Source organism: Kogia breviceps, chromosome 17 (assembly GCF_026419965.1).
Source record: "Kogia breviceps isolate mKogBre1 chromosome 17, mKogBre1 haplotype 1, whole genome shotgun sequence".
NCBI classification, from domain to species: Eukaryota; Metazoa; Chordata; class Mammalia; order Artiodactyla; family Physeteridae; genus Kogia; species Kogia breviceps.
The window spans coordinates 69,442,066-69,457,611 of record NC_081326.1 but is presented as its reverse complement, the minus strand read 5'-3'; the positions used below and the strand labels follow the sequence as shown (position 1 = coordinate 69,457,611).

The 15,546-nt window shown below is 45.0% G+C and overlaps 1 protein-coding gene across 12 annotated transcripts in view; it reads left to right on the top strand.

Annotated features, from left to right (window-relative positions):
- The window catches only part of DNAAF11 (dynein axonemal assembly factor 11), a 124,160-nt gene that overhangs the window by 63,342 nt on the left and 45,272 nt on the right, over positions 1–15,546 (top strand). For 8 of the 12 annotated variants that reach the window (XR_010837434.1, XR_010837436.1, XR_010837431.1 and 5 more), the window contains one exon: positions 7,486–7,571. Coding sequence is in view for 6 of the 12 variants with exons in the window: in XM_067017219.1 (XP_066873320.1) it covers positions 7,486–7,571 (86 nt within the window). In the remaining 6 variants the exon portion in view is untranslated. Of the gene's footprint in view, positions 1–7,485; positions 7,572–13,530; positions 13,891–15,546 lie in introns of those variants that run through there. The other 4 variants (XM_067017223.1, XM_059042709.2, XM_067017222.1 and 1 more) reach the window with 1 other exon arrangement.

The window sequence follows — 15,546 nt, the reverse complement described above, 5'->3', positions numbered from 1 at the left end:
ATCCCCCTTCCCCAACTATTTGGTTCCCCTTTCCAGAACCGCTACCAGTTTTCTAGCAAAACAATCAATAAAATTCCATGCCTGTGAAGGTTCAACAGTACTCTCATAAAGTGCTAGAGGAAATAGAGGATGACTTAATCTTTTCAAAAATAAAATTGTCAACATATATCAAGCTTAAAAAGTACTTTATGATGTAATAAATCTGATTTTTTACTCTCTCCTAATAAAATGGATATATGATACCAATTTATGTATACAGGTAGACACCATAGTATAATTATGAGACATTGTAAACCATCTAAATATCTAAAATCAGTCCATTAAATGACTGTGTGTAATTATACAATTATTATCTCTCATCTATAGATCAAAGTATATCATTTTAGTGATGATGGAGGATGTTTCATCAGTGCAGTGACCATACTTTTCTGGTTCACCATAGCATCATAGCTCCTGGTCCAGTTCCTGGGATGTTATAGGCATCCCATAAATGTGGGTTGTATACATGAATTGCATCCAGAAAGGCTAGAAGCCGTGGGATCAGCTAAAACTGTTTTCAAAACTTGCCTGATCCTAAGAATCACCTGGAGAGAGTTTGTTCAAAACACTAGATTCCCAGGCCACTATCTGCATAGTCTAATTAGGTGGTGTGGAAATGTGTATTTTAACAAGCACCCCGCAGTTTGAGAACATGGAGTAAATCAATAAGTGTCTAATGGAAAATCAGGAAACACTTAAGTATTGAAAATTATGTATACAGGAAATTTACGCAGGAATTTATAGGAGGATTTCAGGAAATGTACTGCATAGGTAGCAGAAGATCTGAGATGCCAAAGAAGGGAGAGTAAGACCACCTTGAAATTTGTAACATTACAGGCCACCACCACTCCCAGGACAGAGGGAGGAGGTGACGTTGGCAGAAACCACGCCCTAGGGTCCCCTGGAAGAAGCCAGACCTGCAGCAGGTGCCTTGGGCAGCCACAGGGTGTAGACTCTGCCACTGCTGGAGAAGTTGCTCACGTGAATAGAGATCATGGGAGAAGCACCCGAAGTCTCTCTTTCTTGGTCCCTCTGCCTCCCTCCAGTACTTCCCATTGGCCAAGCCCAGCTGGAAGCCAGATGACGTGGGAAGCTGGATAACGAAGCCTGCAGGGTTCCATCTCCCGGTAACAAACAGAGCAGGGCCAGCAACGGATAGGACGACAAACAGGCCCAGAACCTGTGTTGTGAGTTTGGACACCATGGCACACCCTCATTAAACGACTGAAGAGGCCTGGACTGAAGAGGGTAAAAGCCAATTCATAAATCTTGAATCTATTTAAGCAGAATCTCCCTTTAATTTTCATGTTAACATTCATGTCCCTCCATTCTGGGGCAGCTGTGGCTAATGGATTTTGCTTCATGCAAATGTCCCCTTTGACGAGGATGTATAGGTACTCGGTGATCTTGAATGCAGAGTCCAAAACCTACCTCATGAGAGTCAGTGGGCAGCTGGAGAAATATGCATATATCTGGAGTCCGTAGGTGAATGAAAGCCCCAAAGAGCAGCTAAATTAGCCAATGGTTTATGAGTGTTCTTACAATCAGTTTGCTGGCCATTACACACATTTAGACAGGTTCCTAACAGGATTGTATGTCATTAGTATTTTCAGAGTAGAGTTGGGGTGGGGCGGAACTTGACTGCAATAGTTGAAAAAGAAATAAAATTATATTTTTATCTAGTGAGGAAAGAGACATTTTCAAAAGCCGTCCCTCCACTGGACTTGGTGTTTTTGTTAACATCACGCACTTTGGCTAATGAAAATAGGAAGTGCGTTTATAATGTTGCTCTTTCAGCTGAGATGAATACCTTTGTCACTGAAAAAAAATACTGCAAAAGTCCCCATCACCTCTTGTGCAAAGTCCAAACACCTTAAAGTCTCCCAAGAGCTGACCTCTGCCTAGTTCTTCAGCCTTATTTCTAGCTATTATCCACCTAATATTCGGTGCTAGTTTATGTGGTTATTTACCTTCCAGTCTTTGTTTATGCTTTTTTCTCTCTGGAATGTTCTTAATTCCTTATATAATCTTCATCTCATCATCTCCATCTTCTGGCAAATTCCCACTTATTCTTTAAAATTCACATCAAATATCACATCCTTAGTAAGTCTTTGATCACTGCGCCCCACGCTGCCCAGTCTGACTCCCTCCCTTGGGCTTCTGTAGAGTCTGTGCATATTTCTATCAATTGCACTTTCTTAGTGTATTTTAATTGCTTTTGTGTCTTTATTCCTCACGACATGATCAGGGATAATTTTTATTTTTATTTATTTATTTTTGGCTGCATTGTGTCTTCGTTTCTGTGCATGGGCTTTCTCCAGTTGCGGCGAGCGGGGGCCACTCTTCATCGTGGTGCGCGGGCCTCTCACTGTTGCGGCCTCTCCCGTTGCGGAGCACAGGCTCCGGACGCGCAGGCCCAGCGGCCATGGCTCACGGGCCCAGTCGCTCCGCGGCATGTGGGATCCTCCCGGACCGGGGCACGAACCCGTATCCCCTGCACTGGCAGGCGGACTCTTAACCACTGTGCCACCAGGGAAGCCCAGGAATAATTTTAAAATCTATCCTTCCATATCTATTGCTCAGTCCTATGCTTGGTGCATAATAGATACTCAGTAAATATTTCTTTGAGAAGATTTAATGAAGGTAATTGTTGAAACTGTGATACAAAATGAAAATCCAAGAGAAAGAGAAATTTACTTCACATTCTCCTGAATACTATTATTTAAGAAGCCAAGGGGGCTTCCCTGGTGGCGCAGTGGTTGAGAGTCCGCTTGCCGATGCGGTCTGGGAATATCCGACATGCTGCGGAGCGGCTGGGCCCGTGAGCCATGGCCTCGGAGCCTGCGCGTCCGGAGCCTGTGCTCCGCAACGGGAGAGGCCACAACAACAGTGAGAGGCCCGCGTACCACAAAAAAAAAAACCCAGAAGCCAGGGAAATTCACAAGAAAAAGTTAAAAGGTCAATTGTTTACATTTTCTTTTGTAACATATCTTCCATTATATTCCATTTTCTTTGACCATTCACTCTTGTAACTTCCCACTAGCCAGTCTTCATCTGAAATGGAGGGATTGTTTACATATTCTTATTTAACTTCATGTAAATAAGTATTAAGCCAAACCGTGGAAAAATCACTGTTTTCTAGGTCAGAAATAGTCAGGGGGCTTCCCTGCTGGTCGTGGTTAAGAATCCTCCTGCCAATGCAGGGGACACAGGTTCGAGCCCTGGTCTGGGCAGATCTTATATGCCGCGGAGCAACTAAACCCATGAGCCACAGCTACTGAGCCTGTGCTCTACAGCCCGCGAGCCACAGCTACTGAGGCCGCGCACATACAGCCCATGCTCCGCAACAAGCGAAACCACCGCAATGAGAAGCCCGCGCACCTCGATGAAGGGTATCCCCCGCTTGCCACAACTAGAGAAAGCCCGCGCACAGCAACAAAGACCCAATGCAGCTAAAAATAAAATAAATTAATTATAAAAAAAAATTTTTTTTAACCTATAAAAATTAGTCAGATGTTGGTAATTTCTATGGTTCAACTTAAATATAGGGATTAGGAGGTAGGTCTCTCTCCCTCACGTCTGTTTACTGTATTTTTACACAGCTCACGTAGGTAGTCTGGATTTCTTGGCATTGGTAACTTTTATGGTGCAGCCACGTACATGTTAAGGTACATGTAGATGGTCTCAGTGTAGGCTGCTGCCTCAGGGAGGTAAAGGGACTCCATCCCACGGTGCTATTTAAACCAAGCCTGGAAAACCAGCTGTCACGAAAGCCTTTGAAGGGTCATTTGCTTTCTGAACTAAAGGGGACTCAGTTCCTACCTCCATGTTCACTCCCAGCTTTCAACTGCATGAATCTATGCGTTAAAATAACCTAATATTATTAAAATGTTAATTTGTACCTTTGTGCCTATCCCACAATTGAATTTTCAAGTAGTTGATACATTTCCCTCTATGGATTCAGGAAACCATTTGCTCCACTTTGTCTAATTTATTAAACACATTTTGGCCCTTACACCTTTTCCAATAGTCACCCCTAAACACCCTTCGTACAAATGAATAGGAAGTTTGATGTTAATGAGCATCGTTTGCTGGAGGAAGAGGAGCGCTGGGCTGCAGGTATAGAGGGAAACCACATGTTACTATTTCAGCACCTTGGAATCCTGAACTTTGCTCCTCTACTTGGGAAAGTTAGATCTCTTATCAGAAGAGTTTTTCCTGCTATTCATCTAAATATTGTTGTTAAGATGGATTTTGGTGTCAGTATGAATGCTGGTGTTAATACTTTTCTTACTGCTGGTTTCTTAATTCCCCCTAACTTTTAAACTTAAAAGAACATTTGAAACTAAATGAGCTGAAAATATCTTTTAAAAATAAGCAACACATTGAGATTCTGGTACATAGCAAATTCCTGGTGAAGAAAAGTTCCAAATTTGCGATTCTATTTGCATTTCCATAAACACAGAGAATCTTTGTCTGAGCTTATTATGGGGCAGATAACAGTGTTAGAGAGATGGGGTGTTGTAAGACTCTAATTATGCATGTGCTCCCGTTCTGATTAGCGCATTTATAGCATGAAGCAGTACAAAACTTGTGCTTTGGGCTCAAAAGCTTTTTTTCTTAAAGGTGACATTTTCATGAATTTTAAGTAACATTGGTCTCATTTAATGTAATTAAAATATTAAAAATAAAAAAGGTCTCAGATGCCACTGCTCCCCAGGAAGCAGACCCTGAGATGGAGATGCGCTTGCGGAACATTGGGTGGGGAGCAGCCTAGGGACCCACACCTGTGGGAGGGGGAGGAAGCAGGGCTGGGAAAGGGGAGAAGCTGAGCCGCGATGCTGCCCTGACAAGGCCCCAGCCACTGCCTGCCCAAGCTCTGTGGCTCACGTGGTCCTTTAGATAAGTCGTCCTGAGTTGGGCTAAGGGAGCAGCCTACACCCCACATTGATCAGAGAGACTGAAACACAGGCTCCGGCTTCTCACGTTCAGTTCCAGGTCCCAGGCATGTCAAGGAAGGAGCAGAGAGTTCCGGCACTGAACAGGCCATGTGGTCAAGGACCCCGGATAAATTAGGGCTAACTGGTATGGATGGATGACCTTCCCTCCCGAAGAAGAGTTGGGCAGCCCACACATAGGTTTGGGGCTCACTCTGGTCACGTTCCCATGACTCTGGCTTGGTCAGTAGAAATGAATGAAATAACATGAAAACTTTAGTGTCTCGGTTACACTAACAGCGTTGCGAGTGCTCTGGGGCCCCGTGTTGGACAGCCCGAAACGTTTCCATCGTTGCAGAAAATTCTCCTGGACGGCACCGCTCCCCGACACCCTGCCGCCCGCCATGCCTCTCAGAGGCAGGTCCCGCTGACCCCACTCACCCCCGAGACACCCCAGGAGGAAGGTGCCAGCTTTCATTACCCCAGCGCCTACAACCGCTCTCTGCTCCCTCACCTGCGAGACTTCTCCGTTTAGTCTCCTCAACCCTGTCTTTCCTTGCCCTCATATTTGACATTAATGTGGCTTAATAAACCAGAACTGGCCTCGATGGAAACTGAAAAGCACTTCCATTTCTTTATGGGTAGGCCAGGAACATGGGGGAAATATTTGTATCCATCACACTAGTTCAATTAGAGAAAAGAAAAAAAAAAACAAGTTTTTTTAAGTTTTCACTTTAAAATAGTGTAAAAATAAATAAAATAAAATAGTGTAAACATTCCTACCCCGGCACATGAACCTCCAAAAATGTAACATCATGGGCCAGCAAGAAATGAATGGAAAACAGTAAAATTGGCGTGAAATAGACTTTAAAACATAGCAAATTCATCATGTTGGAATTAGCTACCTCCAAAGCAAACCTCATTTGATGATGATAAAAACATGCTTCACTGAGCGATCCTTTCCATGCGTCACCTCCTCTAATTATCCAGTGAACAACTGCATTGGTGACTTCCATTGCTCGCTCTTCCATGGTTTCCTTCTACGTGTTTTTGTTATGCAGAATATACCTTTAAAAAAATGTTTCTGAACAAACTCTTCCAGCCTTGAAACTTCCTGTGTTTGGTACATGTGGCATTTGTTGCTGTTGTTGTTTTCTCTTCTGGAGTCTCAGCAAAAGTCTGGCCATCACACAAACCACTGGTGATGCTTAAAGGTATTTTCTCTAGTCGGGTGTTCAATCCATAATTGAAAGGGTGGTATTTAAGCAGATCTTTCCTTGCTGCATTGCACATAGGCCCTCCCATGAGGTCTGTGGGAAGGGACTGAACTAAATCACACATACACACACGGATTGAAGTTTTATAAAATAGGATGGAAAAATATACAACTGCACGATTTAAAAAAACGGTTGCTTGTACCACCACATAGGAGACGCATTGCCATCAAGGGCAATAAGAACACTCACCTCCCCAGATTTGGTGCTACCGTCCCCCAGGCAAGGATGCCTTGCTTCATTTGCTAAGTCACCGTCCATGGACTGAAGCACACATGTGATAAACAATGGGCTAGGCTTTCTGGGGTTCTGACCAAAGGCATCACTACTCTTGCGCTTTGAGGCCATTATGTAAATGAAGGTCTACCTGAACCCGAGCACAGTTGATCCGATAACCAAGGCAGCTACTAAGTGACTAAGGAACTGGTGGGACACACTGGACGAAGGGATGATTCACATCACATTCTGGGCGGGGCGGAGCCGGGTGGCGCAGATTTCATCATGCTGCTCAGAACGGCCCACAGTGTTAAACATATGAATTGTTTATTTCTAGAATTTCCATTTAATATTTTCAGACTGTTGACCGTGGGTAACTGAAACGGAGGAAAGAGAAGCCTTAAAGTGCTTCCTTTAATTGCAAAGGTGAAAGTTCCCGACTTACTAAGGAAAGAAAAAAAAAAAATCATATGCTGAGGTTACTAAGATCTGCAGTGTGAACGAATCTTCTACCCGTGAAATTGTGAGGAAGGAAAAAGAAATTCATGCTGGTTTTGCTGCCGTACCTCAAATTGCAAAAATTATGGCCACAGTGAGTGATAGGTGCTTAGTTAAGATGGAAAAGGTATTAAACCTGAACAAATTTGTAACATGTATTACAGTATATTGCTGTAATTGTTCTGTTTTATCACTAGTTATTTTTAGTATTTTACTGTGCCTAATTTATAAACTAAGCTTCATCACAGGTATGTGTGTAAAGGAAAGGACATACTGTAGACGGGGTTTGGTGCCATCTGTGGTTTCAGGCGTGCACTGGGGGTCTTAGAACGCACCCCCGTGGATGCAGGGGGGCTACTGGAGCTTGCTCATGCCCCATTTAGGGGCTTAAAGTCAGACTCTTTCACGGACTATGCAGTGGAAATTAAAATGTTTCAGCATTTAAAAAATATATAGTATATATTTTTGAAGATGTATCAGAGAGAACGTATCACTAACTACGTACTGTGTTTTTGTTTCAGGTGGGCGAAATAATCACAGGCTGTCAAGGAACATCAAAGCCAGTGAAAAGCACGCCGGGCAGCAGCAGGGAGCAGACACACAAAAGGTGCCACATCCCCTCAGCCCGTCTTCGCTTTGTTTAGAGTTCTCTTCTTTGTCATTCGGTGGCTTGAATGCACCTTCCAAATAGGTACAGAGACTGGAAGTGTAAAAAGGATTCATACCATGAACATTAATGTTTATTCCCCAAACTTAGACTCTTGATTTGTAGGGCTCAGAAACAGATCTGTGCATATTTAGGTTCCAACTTCTGGTGACAGTAATACAGGTGGCAATATCCACACCAACGACAGCTACATTTCCCGGGCACTTGCTTTGTATCGGGCGCCATTCCGTGTGCTTTACCCACAGTAACGCATTTAATCCTCGCCATTTTTACCCTCAGTTTACAGACGAGGCAAATGAGGGAGGGAGGAGGTTGGAATGTCCGGAGGTCACGAAGCTGTGACCTGTTGGGGCGACTCTGCTGAGCCCTGTTCACAACGCTGCTCACACCGCCTCCCTTTTATGACCCATGTGTCATGTCATAGATTCCAAAACTCTCAGGGCTGCAAGGACCAAGAGGCCCCGTGTGTGCCCTCTTGTCAGTCATAGGTCACCTTCCAGCCTTGGCTTAAGCTTCCTTCTCAACAGGATCCTCACCCTCTCAAGAGAGAATATGCATGACATTCTCAGTATTCCCCCCAGTGTCTGAAAGCTTCTCTTTGATTCCTAACTGAAGGTTCTAGCTCTGCCCCCAGAGACACCCCAGAACAAAGCCCACTTCCCACAGGCAGTGACAATCCTTAGAGTATTTCAGACAAAGCTCTCGTTATTTCTCAATTCTTCCTTAGAATGAACATCCCGGCTCTTTCAACCTTCCTTCTCCTTGCCATAATTTCCAGACTCGTACCATCCAGATGGCAAAATCTATTTTGGACCAAGGCAAACTATCTTTGAGATACAAATGTATATGCTAGAACTATCACTATAAAAATACCTGAACAAGAACTATATTTATGTCTTGCATAATACAAGCAGCCAGGCATTCATATATATTCAAAGACAGCTGTCAAATGTTGTAGAGATTTTCAAACACGGGGTTTGTTTAAACAACAGGTATGGAGTTGAATTCCTTCTGAAAAGAGGGTCGCTGTTTTGAACCTTGGAAAGCCACTCTCATGTTTCCCAGCTTAGTGGTTTCCGTTTCAGATACGTGTGTAATTTACAGAGAGTCAAGGGTATTAGGACTACTGTGAATCTGCACGGTCATAATTAACCGCCAGCGGCATCAACACCTGTAAAGAGTTTGAATCTAATTTACGAGGAATCACAGGGATTGGAAACGAGGTCATTGCCAACGTTTGGAGCTGGTTTTCAAGACTCCAGGAAAACCGTCATTACTGTGATGACACTTGATTAGAGATATCCTAGCACAATTCGTCATAATAGGACCTCCTGCAGTATTTTCGCAAAGCCTTTCTTTTTCGTTTTCATTGCTGAGAAAGGATCGCCTCACGACCGCTCATAATCCATCGATGGGAGGGTTGTTGGCGGTGCTCCTTCATCGTTGACAAACTTCCTTACGCACGTTCTCTCAGCTTCTGGCCGGGCAGCCCATTAACCAAACAGCCGCCTATAAGTGCTGCACGTGGGAACGAGGTCAGGCAGGTTGCTGGCTTGGGGGAAAGGACTACAGAGGCGGCGGTACACTGGGGGCAGGGAGGTCGGAATAGGCCCCTCGACCCTCGCACAGCCTGAGTGGTCCTTTCCTCATGCTGGGGAGACAGAGTGAATAGAGAGAGAAGATAAAGGGAAGGAGAGTTATGTTCATTGGGACCAGACGGGGTCATGTCTGGGGGGGAAGCTAACTGACCCAGTGAACTCTTGTGGTCCTGTGACACTGTACGATGAAGGAAAACACACAGCTTCCTCAAAAATGGACTTACTGAGTACTGAGCGCCTACCCTGTGCTATGTGATGCTATGCGTTATCTTTACTCTTCAAAATAACTGCAGTATAAATCCTCGTATCCACTGAGGTTCAAAGAGACTGAGCAATCTGTCCAAGATCGCAAAGTTGTTACGTGAGCGGTGGAGCCAGAACTACAAAACGTAGCCCATTCTTGGGCTTGCCTCCTTACTCTCCTCATGGTGTCTTTTTAAAAAATTAGACTTTCTTCTTTCGAGCAGTCTTATTAGGTTCACAGCAAAATCAAGTGGAAGGCACAGAGGTTTCCCGTATACTCCCTGCCCCCGCTCAGGCGCAGCCTCCTTCATTATCCACACGCCCCGTCAGAGCGCAACACGTGCTACAACTGACGGACCTGCACGCATGCATCGTTAGCACCCCAACCCACTCTCTGCATTAGGGCTCCGGCTTGGTGTTGTGCGTTCTGTGGGTTTGGGCAAAAGTATAATGACGTGTATCCACTACTATAGTGTCATACGGAGTAGTTCCACTGCCCTGAAAATCCTCTGTGCTCCACCCATCGGTCCCGCTCTCCCCACTCTCAGCCCCTGGCAACCGTTAGTCTTTTTACCGTCACCACAGTTTTGTCTTTTCCCAAGTGTTATGTAATTGGAATTATGCAGTACGTAGCCTTTTCAGATTGGCTTCTCTTCCTTAGTAATATGCATTTAAGGTTCCTCCATGTCTTTTCATGGCTTGCGAGCTCATTTCTTTTTAACGCTGAATAACATTCCACTGTCTGGATGGGCCACAGCGTAATTTATCCGTTCACCTAATGAAGGAGAAGGAGATCTTAGCTGCTCCAGTTGTTTGGCAATTATGACTAATGCTGCCATAAACATCCTGTGCAGGTTTTTACGTGGACACAGAGTTTCAACTCCTTTGGGTAAATGCCAAGAAGCACAATTGCTGGATCATGTGGTAAGAGTATGTTTAGTTATCTGAGGAACTGCCGAGCTGTCCTCCGAAGTGGCTGCGCCACGTTGCGTCCCCCCCAGTAATGCATGAGCGGTCCAGTCGCTCCACGTCCTCGCCAGCATTTGGTGCTGTCAGTGTTCCGATTTGGACTGTTCCAAATAGGTGTGTGGTGGCATCTCAGTGTTGCTTTAACTCCCATTTCCCTGATGATATATAGCAAAGAACGATGGCCTTCTTTCTTCCCAAACCTGTATCTTTTCTTTTTCGCGCATGATTGCATAGGGGGAAAATCCAGTACAATGTTGAAAAGAGGGTGATAGCAGGCATCTTTGTCTTATTGTCAATTCCAGACGGAGAGTTTTCAGCATTTTACTCTCAAGTCTGAAACATTTTATCTAAACATAAGTGTAGTGGTTTTATAATTCATGCTTTCCTCGTCACTATCTGAAATTTTTATGTCTCTATTTCTGTTCTTGTTGCTTCTGCTGATTCTTATGCAGAGCGCCCGTTTACTTGCGTGCTCGTTTACTTTTTCCTGTGATCTGCTGCCTTGCTGGGGGCTTCTCAGAGGTCCAGGAGGTGCTCTGCCAGGGAGCATTGATGTGTGCTTTGGGGCAGCCCCTAAAGACACTGCTAGTTTAGAGCCACTTCAGTCTAAGTTCAAGATTGAGGGTTTGTTGTTGTTTTTTAGCTGCTATAAACCCATGGAAGTGCCAGCCTGTGGTGACAACTCAGCCCTCTTCTGTCCCACTGGGACACCTCCCCTCACAGCCCCCTGGGGAGGCAGGCAGAGCAGGTTTACCTCTCGTTCACTCATACAGGAGGGGGAAGCCCTTTGGGACTGCACCCTTACTGCGGAGAGGGCATCCTGTTAGACTGGCCACCTGGCATGCTCGGGGCCTGGCCCTCTGTCCCCAGACTCTGTACATCCAGCAAGACCAAAGCCTGACTTCAGGGCCTCACCGAATGCCCCCAGGGCAAAGGTGGTCTCAGGACTCCATTCCCCTTTCTGCGTTCCTCCTTTCACTGAATTCTGACCTTGTGGATCCTAATTATCTTACCACATCTTTCACGATCTCCGTAAAGTTTTTAGTGGGTAGTAGGAGCCTTTGGTCCAAATAAGCTAGCCCAGCAGATTATCATTTCTTTACGTTCTTTAATAGGAGGAGTCAATCGCTGACGTATTTTACGCCTACTGCCTACCGATTTTAGACATTTTCTTTTTTCTTGCTTTCTTCCATGGTAATAAAGTTATTCATTCCATCTTCCAGCTATTCTTACTAGGTGCCAGAGGTTCTGGTCTGACAGCCAGGTGGCGGGTAAAACCAGCAATGGGCATCCGTCACTTGAGGCCTGTGACATAGGCACAGGAAGCAGCCGGGGAGAAAAGCCCCTCTCCTCTTTATTTTGGGGATGAGTGTGGTCCTCAGGTGCCTCAGGCCCAGAGATTCATGAGTCATTAAAGCCCTGCATGCAGACTATTCCTCACCTCATCTGAAGCAGGGGCTCTGCAGGTAACTATATACGTACTAGCTAAGCTCGTAGTTTGTTACTGAGATCCAGAAATTATGGCGCAGGAGATATGCCTACAATTGAGATGGGCTGCTTTTCCTCAAAGTCAAGGACAATATAATTATAATAGATGAATTTAGATATTTACTTAATTAAGCCATAGATACCATAGTCTTTTAATAAGAACAGGCTAATTAAAAAGTACACTATAGTTAATAGTGACTGTAATGCGAGTCTTTGAAAACTGTAACCTCTTAACACTGTTGATAGTGTACAATCTGGGACTTCAGAAAATGCCCTTCTGTAGTCTTTGTATACTTTGTATTTTTCTTCAGCAGGTCCAGGAGTATTAGTCAAAATACTAAGGAATCAAAAAGTCAAATCTTTCAAGGGCTGCGCAGATTACAGGCAAGAGGGGGAGGGCTGTAAGAACAGCAGAGTTGACGCTTTCCAAAGAATCTCGGACCTCCTTCCCCCACCAGATTGTGTCTGCTGCACGAGTTTGGTCTGAGGACATGGGTTGGGAGCTCCTGGATTAGACTGACTGTGAGATTCCTTAGGTCAGAGATGATTTCTTATTTAATTTCGTTAATCCACAATAATAACTTTTTTTTCATTTATTCAACAACTATTTATTCGGTAAAGCTATGCGCCAAAGATACAGGATGAAAGAGACAACACCTTTGCTTCAGAGGTGTCAGTCTTATAGGGAGAACAGGTCGGTCCTGAGACAATTACCTGACGATATGATAACTTTTCTCTTGGGCATAACACTGCACTCCTAGATGTTACCAGGAACCTTGTCTGTTTGCACAGACCATGCTATTTCTGGTGTCTAGCACAGCAACTAGCATGCAGTAGGCGTTTAAGGTATATCTGTTGAATAACTGAATGAATGAATGGTGCGGTGATTCCAAAATAATTTCTAAATCATCAATATCCCTGGGGGAACTTTATATAAATACAGATTACTGGGTCCAACTCCAGGCCTGTGGAATGGAAATTGCCAGAAAAGCAGCTCTGTGACTGTATCATCTACAGTTTTCTCTATGACGGTGATGAGGGGACTCAGTGGCCAGCAGAGCTGCTTCCTGGGTCCGTTTCACTCCAGCTATCGCTGGAAGGACGGAGTGCCAGTGGAGGAGTGGGTTCTTGTGGGAGGGGAAACTGTGGGCTAAGCTTGGTGTGCACCTGAACTTGTAGTGCAGGCTGGGTGGTCTGAAGCAGCAGGCAGGGTCCATGAGCCTGACTAGCTCCATTCAGGAGTGAGGACTGCCTGGTGTGCTTCTATTATTGATCTTGGCTCTGGGGCATGGCCTGCTGTATTATTTCAATTATCAAAAAAATCTTAGGTAAGCAGAGTGTCCCAGCCACCCTCTCCTCCACGTGCCTGCACGTCAGCACGGCCCTGTGGCGCTCTTTTGCACTGTATTTCTCCAAGGGTCGACTCTTGGCTTCTACTAGGCTCTAAGCTACTTGAAACCAGGGATGGGGTCCAATTTTTGCCTCCATGCTCCAGGGATAGTACTTGCCGATATTTGCTGAACAAATGAATGAATGAGTTGAATCTACTTGAAATTTACTTAAAAATGATATCTCAGTTTCCTTTGCCCTTTTCGTCGTAGAAGCCAGCAAATGGAGAGACTAGAAGTAGATCCCGGCAAGCGTGCCTTCCCTGATGTGGCTAACATAGTTCAAGAGAAAAAACACACGCCCAGAAGAGTTCAAGCTGAGCCCCAAATTATACCGAGCGAGGAAGATCCAGACTTTGAAGATAATCCCGAAGTGCCTCCGTTGATTTGAAAACTTGAGGCTGCGCTGTCTGTGACCCGCCAGACCCAGATCTGCTCAGTGCAGAGAGCGCGTGTGTGTTATTTCCGGGGTAAACACAGTTATTTTCAACATTACTCCTCCAGTGTTTTAGGTCCTACTTTGTACATTAACATTCTCAAACCAGTTTACAATTAAAATGTGTACCTTCAAAATGCTATAACATCATTTGTCTATAGTAAAGTGTTGGCTAGGGAAAATGTTCAGTAAATCATAGAACTATTATAGAAACACGCTGATTATAAATCCCAGAATTGCCTGCTTGTGCAGACAGATGAAGTCGTGGATTAAAGCACTGATTATTAAACCTGTGCTTCGGCAAACGGGTCAAGCTCAGAAGCTAAAATCATAATTTCAGATCAAATTGGAATGCTTTCAGATGATTTTAAGCAGTGCTTCTGTTTTCTCCTCATGACATGTCTGCTTTCTCTGCTGGCGAGGTATAATGGCAAGAAGATGAGGTTGGAAATTAGACACCTTGAAGTCGGATTCCCTTTCAAGTCGCTTTGGATGAAACTTCAGCAAGTGCAGGAACTTCCCTGTGCCTTAGTGGCTGCATCTGTGACTGGGGAGGAAGAATACTTGCCGTGTCTATATATAGGTTTGTCTCCAGATGAACCGTCTAAAGTGCCCGACGCTGTACATTGTGCGTTTCCTCTCCCTCCCTCCCCTCCCCGCAGCCTCCTTTCCCCGTTTCCTCCACTACTCCTCTCCCTCCTCCTCTTTCTTCACCTTCCTCCTCATCCTACTCCCCCTCCTCTACTTCCTTCTTCACGTTTTAAATACTTGCACCTCCTCTTTATCTAGAACATTCTGAACTCAATATTCCACATACAATATAGAAAAACTGTCTTCACTCTGATCATGATTTACTAGCATTTAAATCAGGCTCTGATCAGCGAATACTTTGCTCAGCAGCTCCTGAGCCCTGGGACCTGCTCTGTTCATCAAGGGGTCGGTCGTGACAAAGCAGCGAAATATACAAACACGGACCCCGTCAGGCGGTGGTAAGAGCTTGCAGTCAGAAGTTGGTTCTGTTTGTTCTCCGATGGAAATGCTCTTGCCTCTGGAACCAATACCTCTAAAGCAGCAGGGCCCAAAGCTGCAGGAACAGGAATGAAACTGGCCGGTTCATCATTATGAGTGTTAGTGAGAGGAGCCTCTCCCATTTCGATCCCTTGATCCCAGATCCATGCTTCTTGGCTCTGGGAGAAATAGCACCACATATTGGCTAGGGATTCGGAGCCTATACGTTATCCATGGGAACGTGATCTCACCCGTGCAAAGTATTATCACCCAGCTGGCCCTGTAGCTGCGTCTTCAAAAGGCCACTTCATTGTTCTACCAGGTCAGCTGCTCCAGAGTGATGATGAACATGGTATATCCAGCGAATTCCATAGATGCAACTCCACGGGCATATACTTCATTTGCTGTGAAAATGAGTTCCCTGGTCAGAGGCGGGGCTCCATGAAGTACTGTGGCAGTGGATATTGCACCCACTGCCTAAACCCACAGATGGTGGCCTTGGCAGAAGCACTGTAGGGGAGGAAGGCAGATTCATATTCAGAACAAGTGTGTATTCCAGTGAGAACAAGGCACCGCTTCTTCCATGATGGATGCAAGTGTTCCCGTGTAATCGACTTTCCAGCAGGTGATGGATGGTCCCCTGGGGTATAGTGCCATATAAGGAGTTCACTGTTGGTTTCTGCTATTGTCAAATTGGTCGTTGTGGATGTCTGCGAGTTATTTGACACTCCTCCCATCAAGAGGTGGGGTCTCTGCCCTCCCGTCTTGAATATGGACCAACCTTA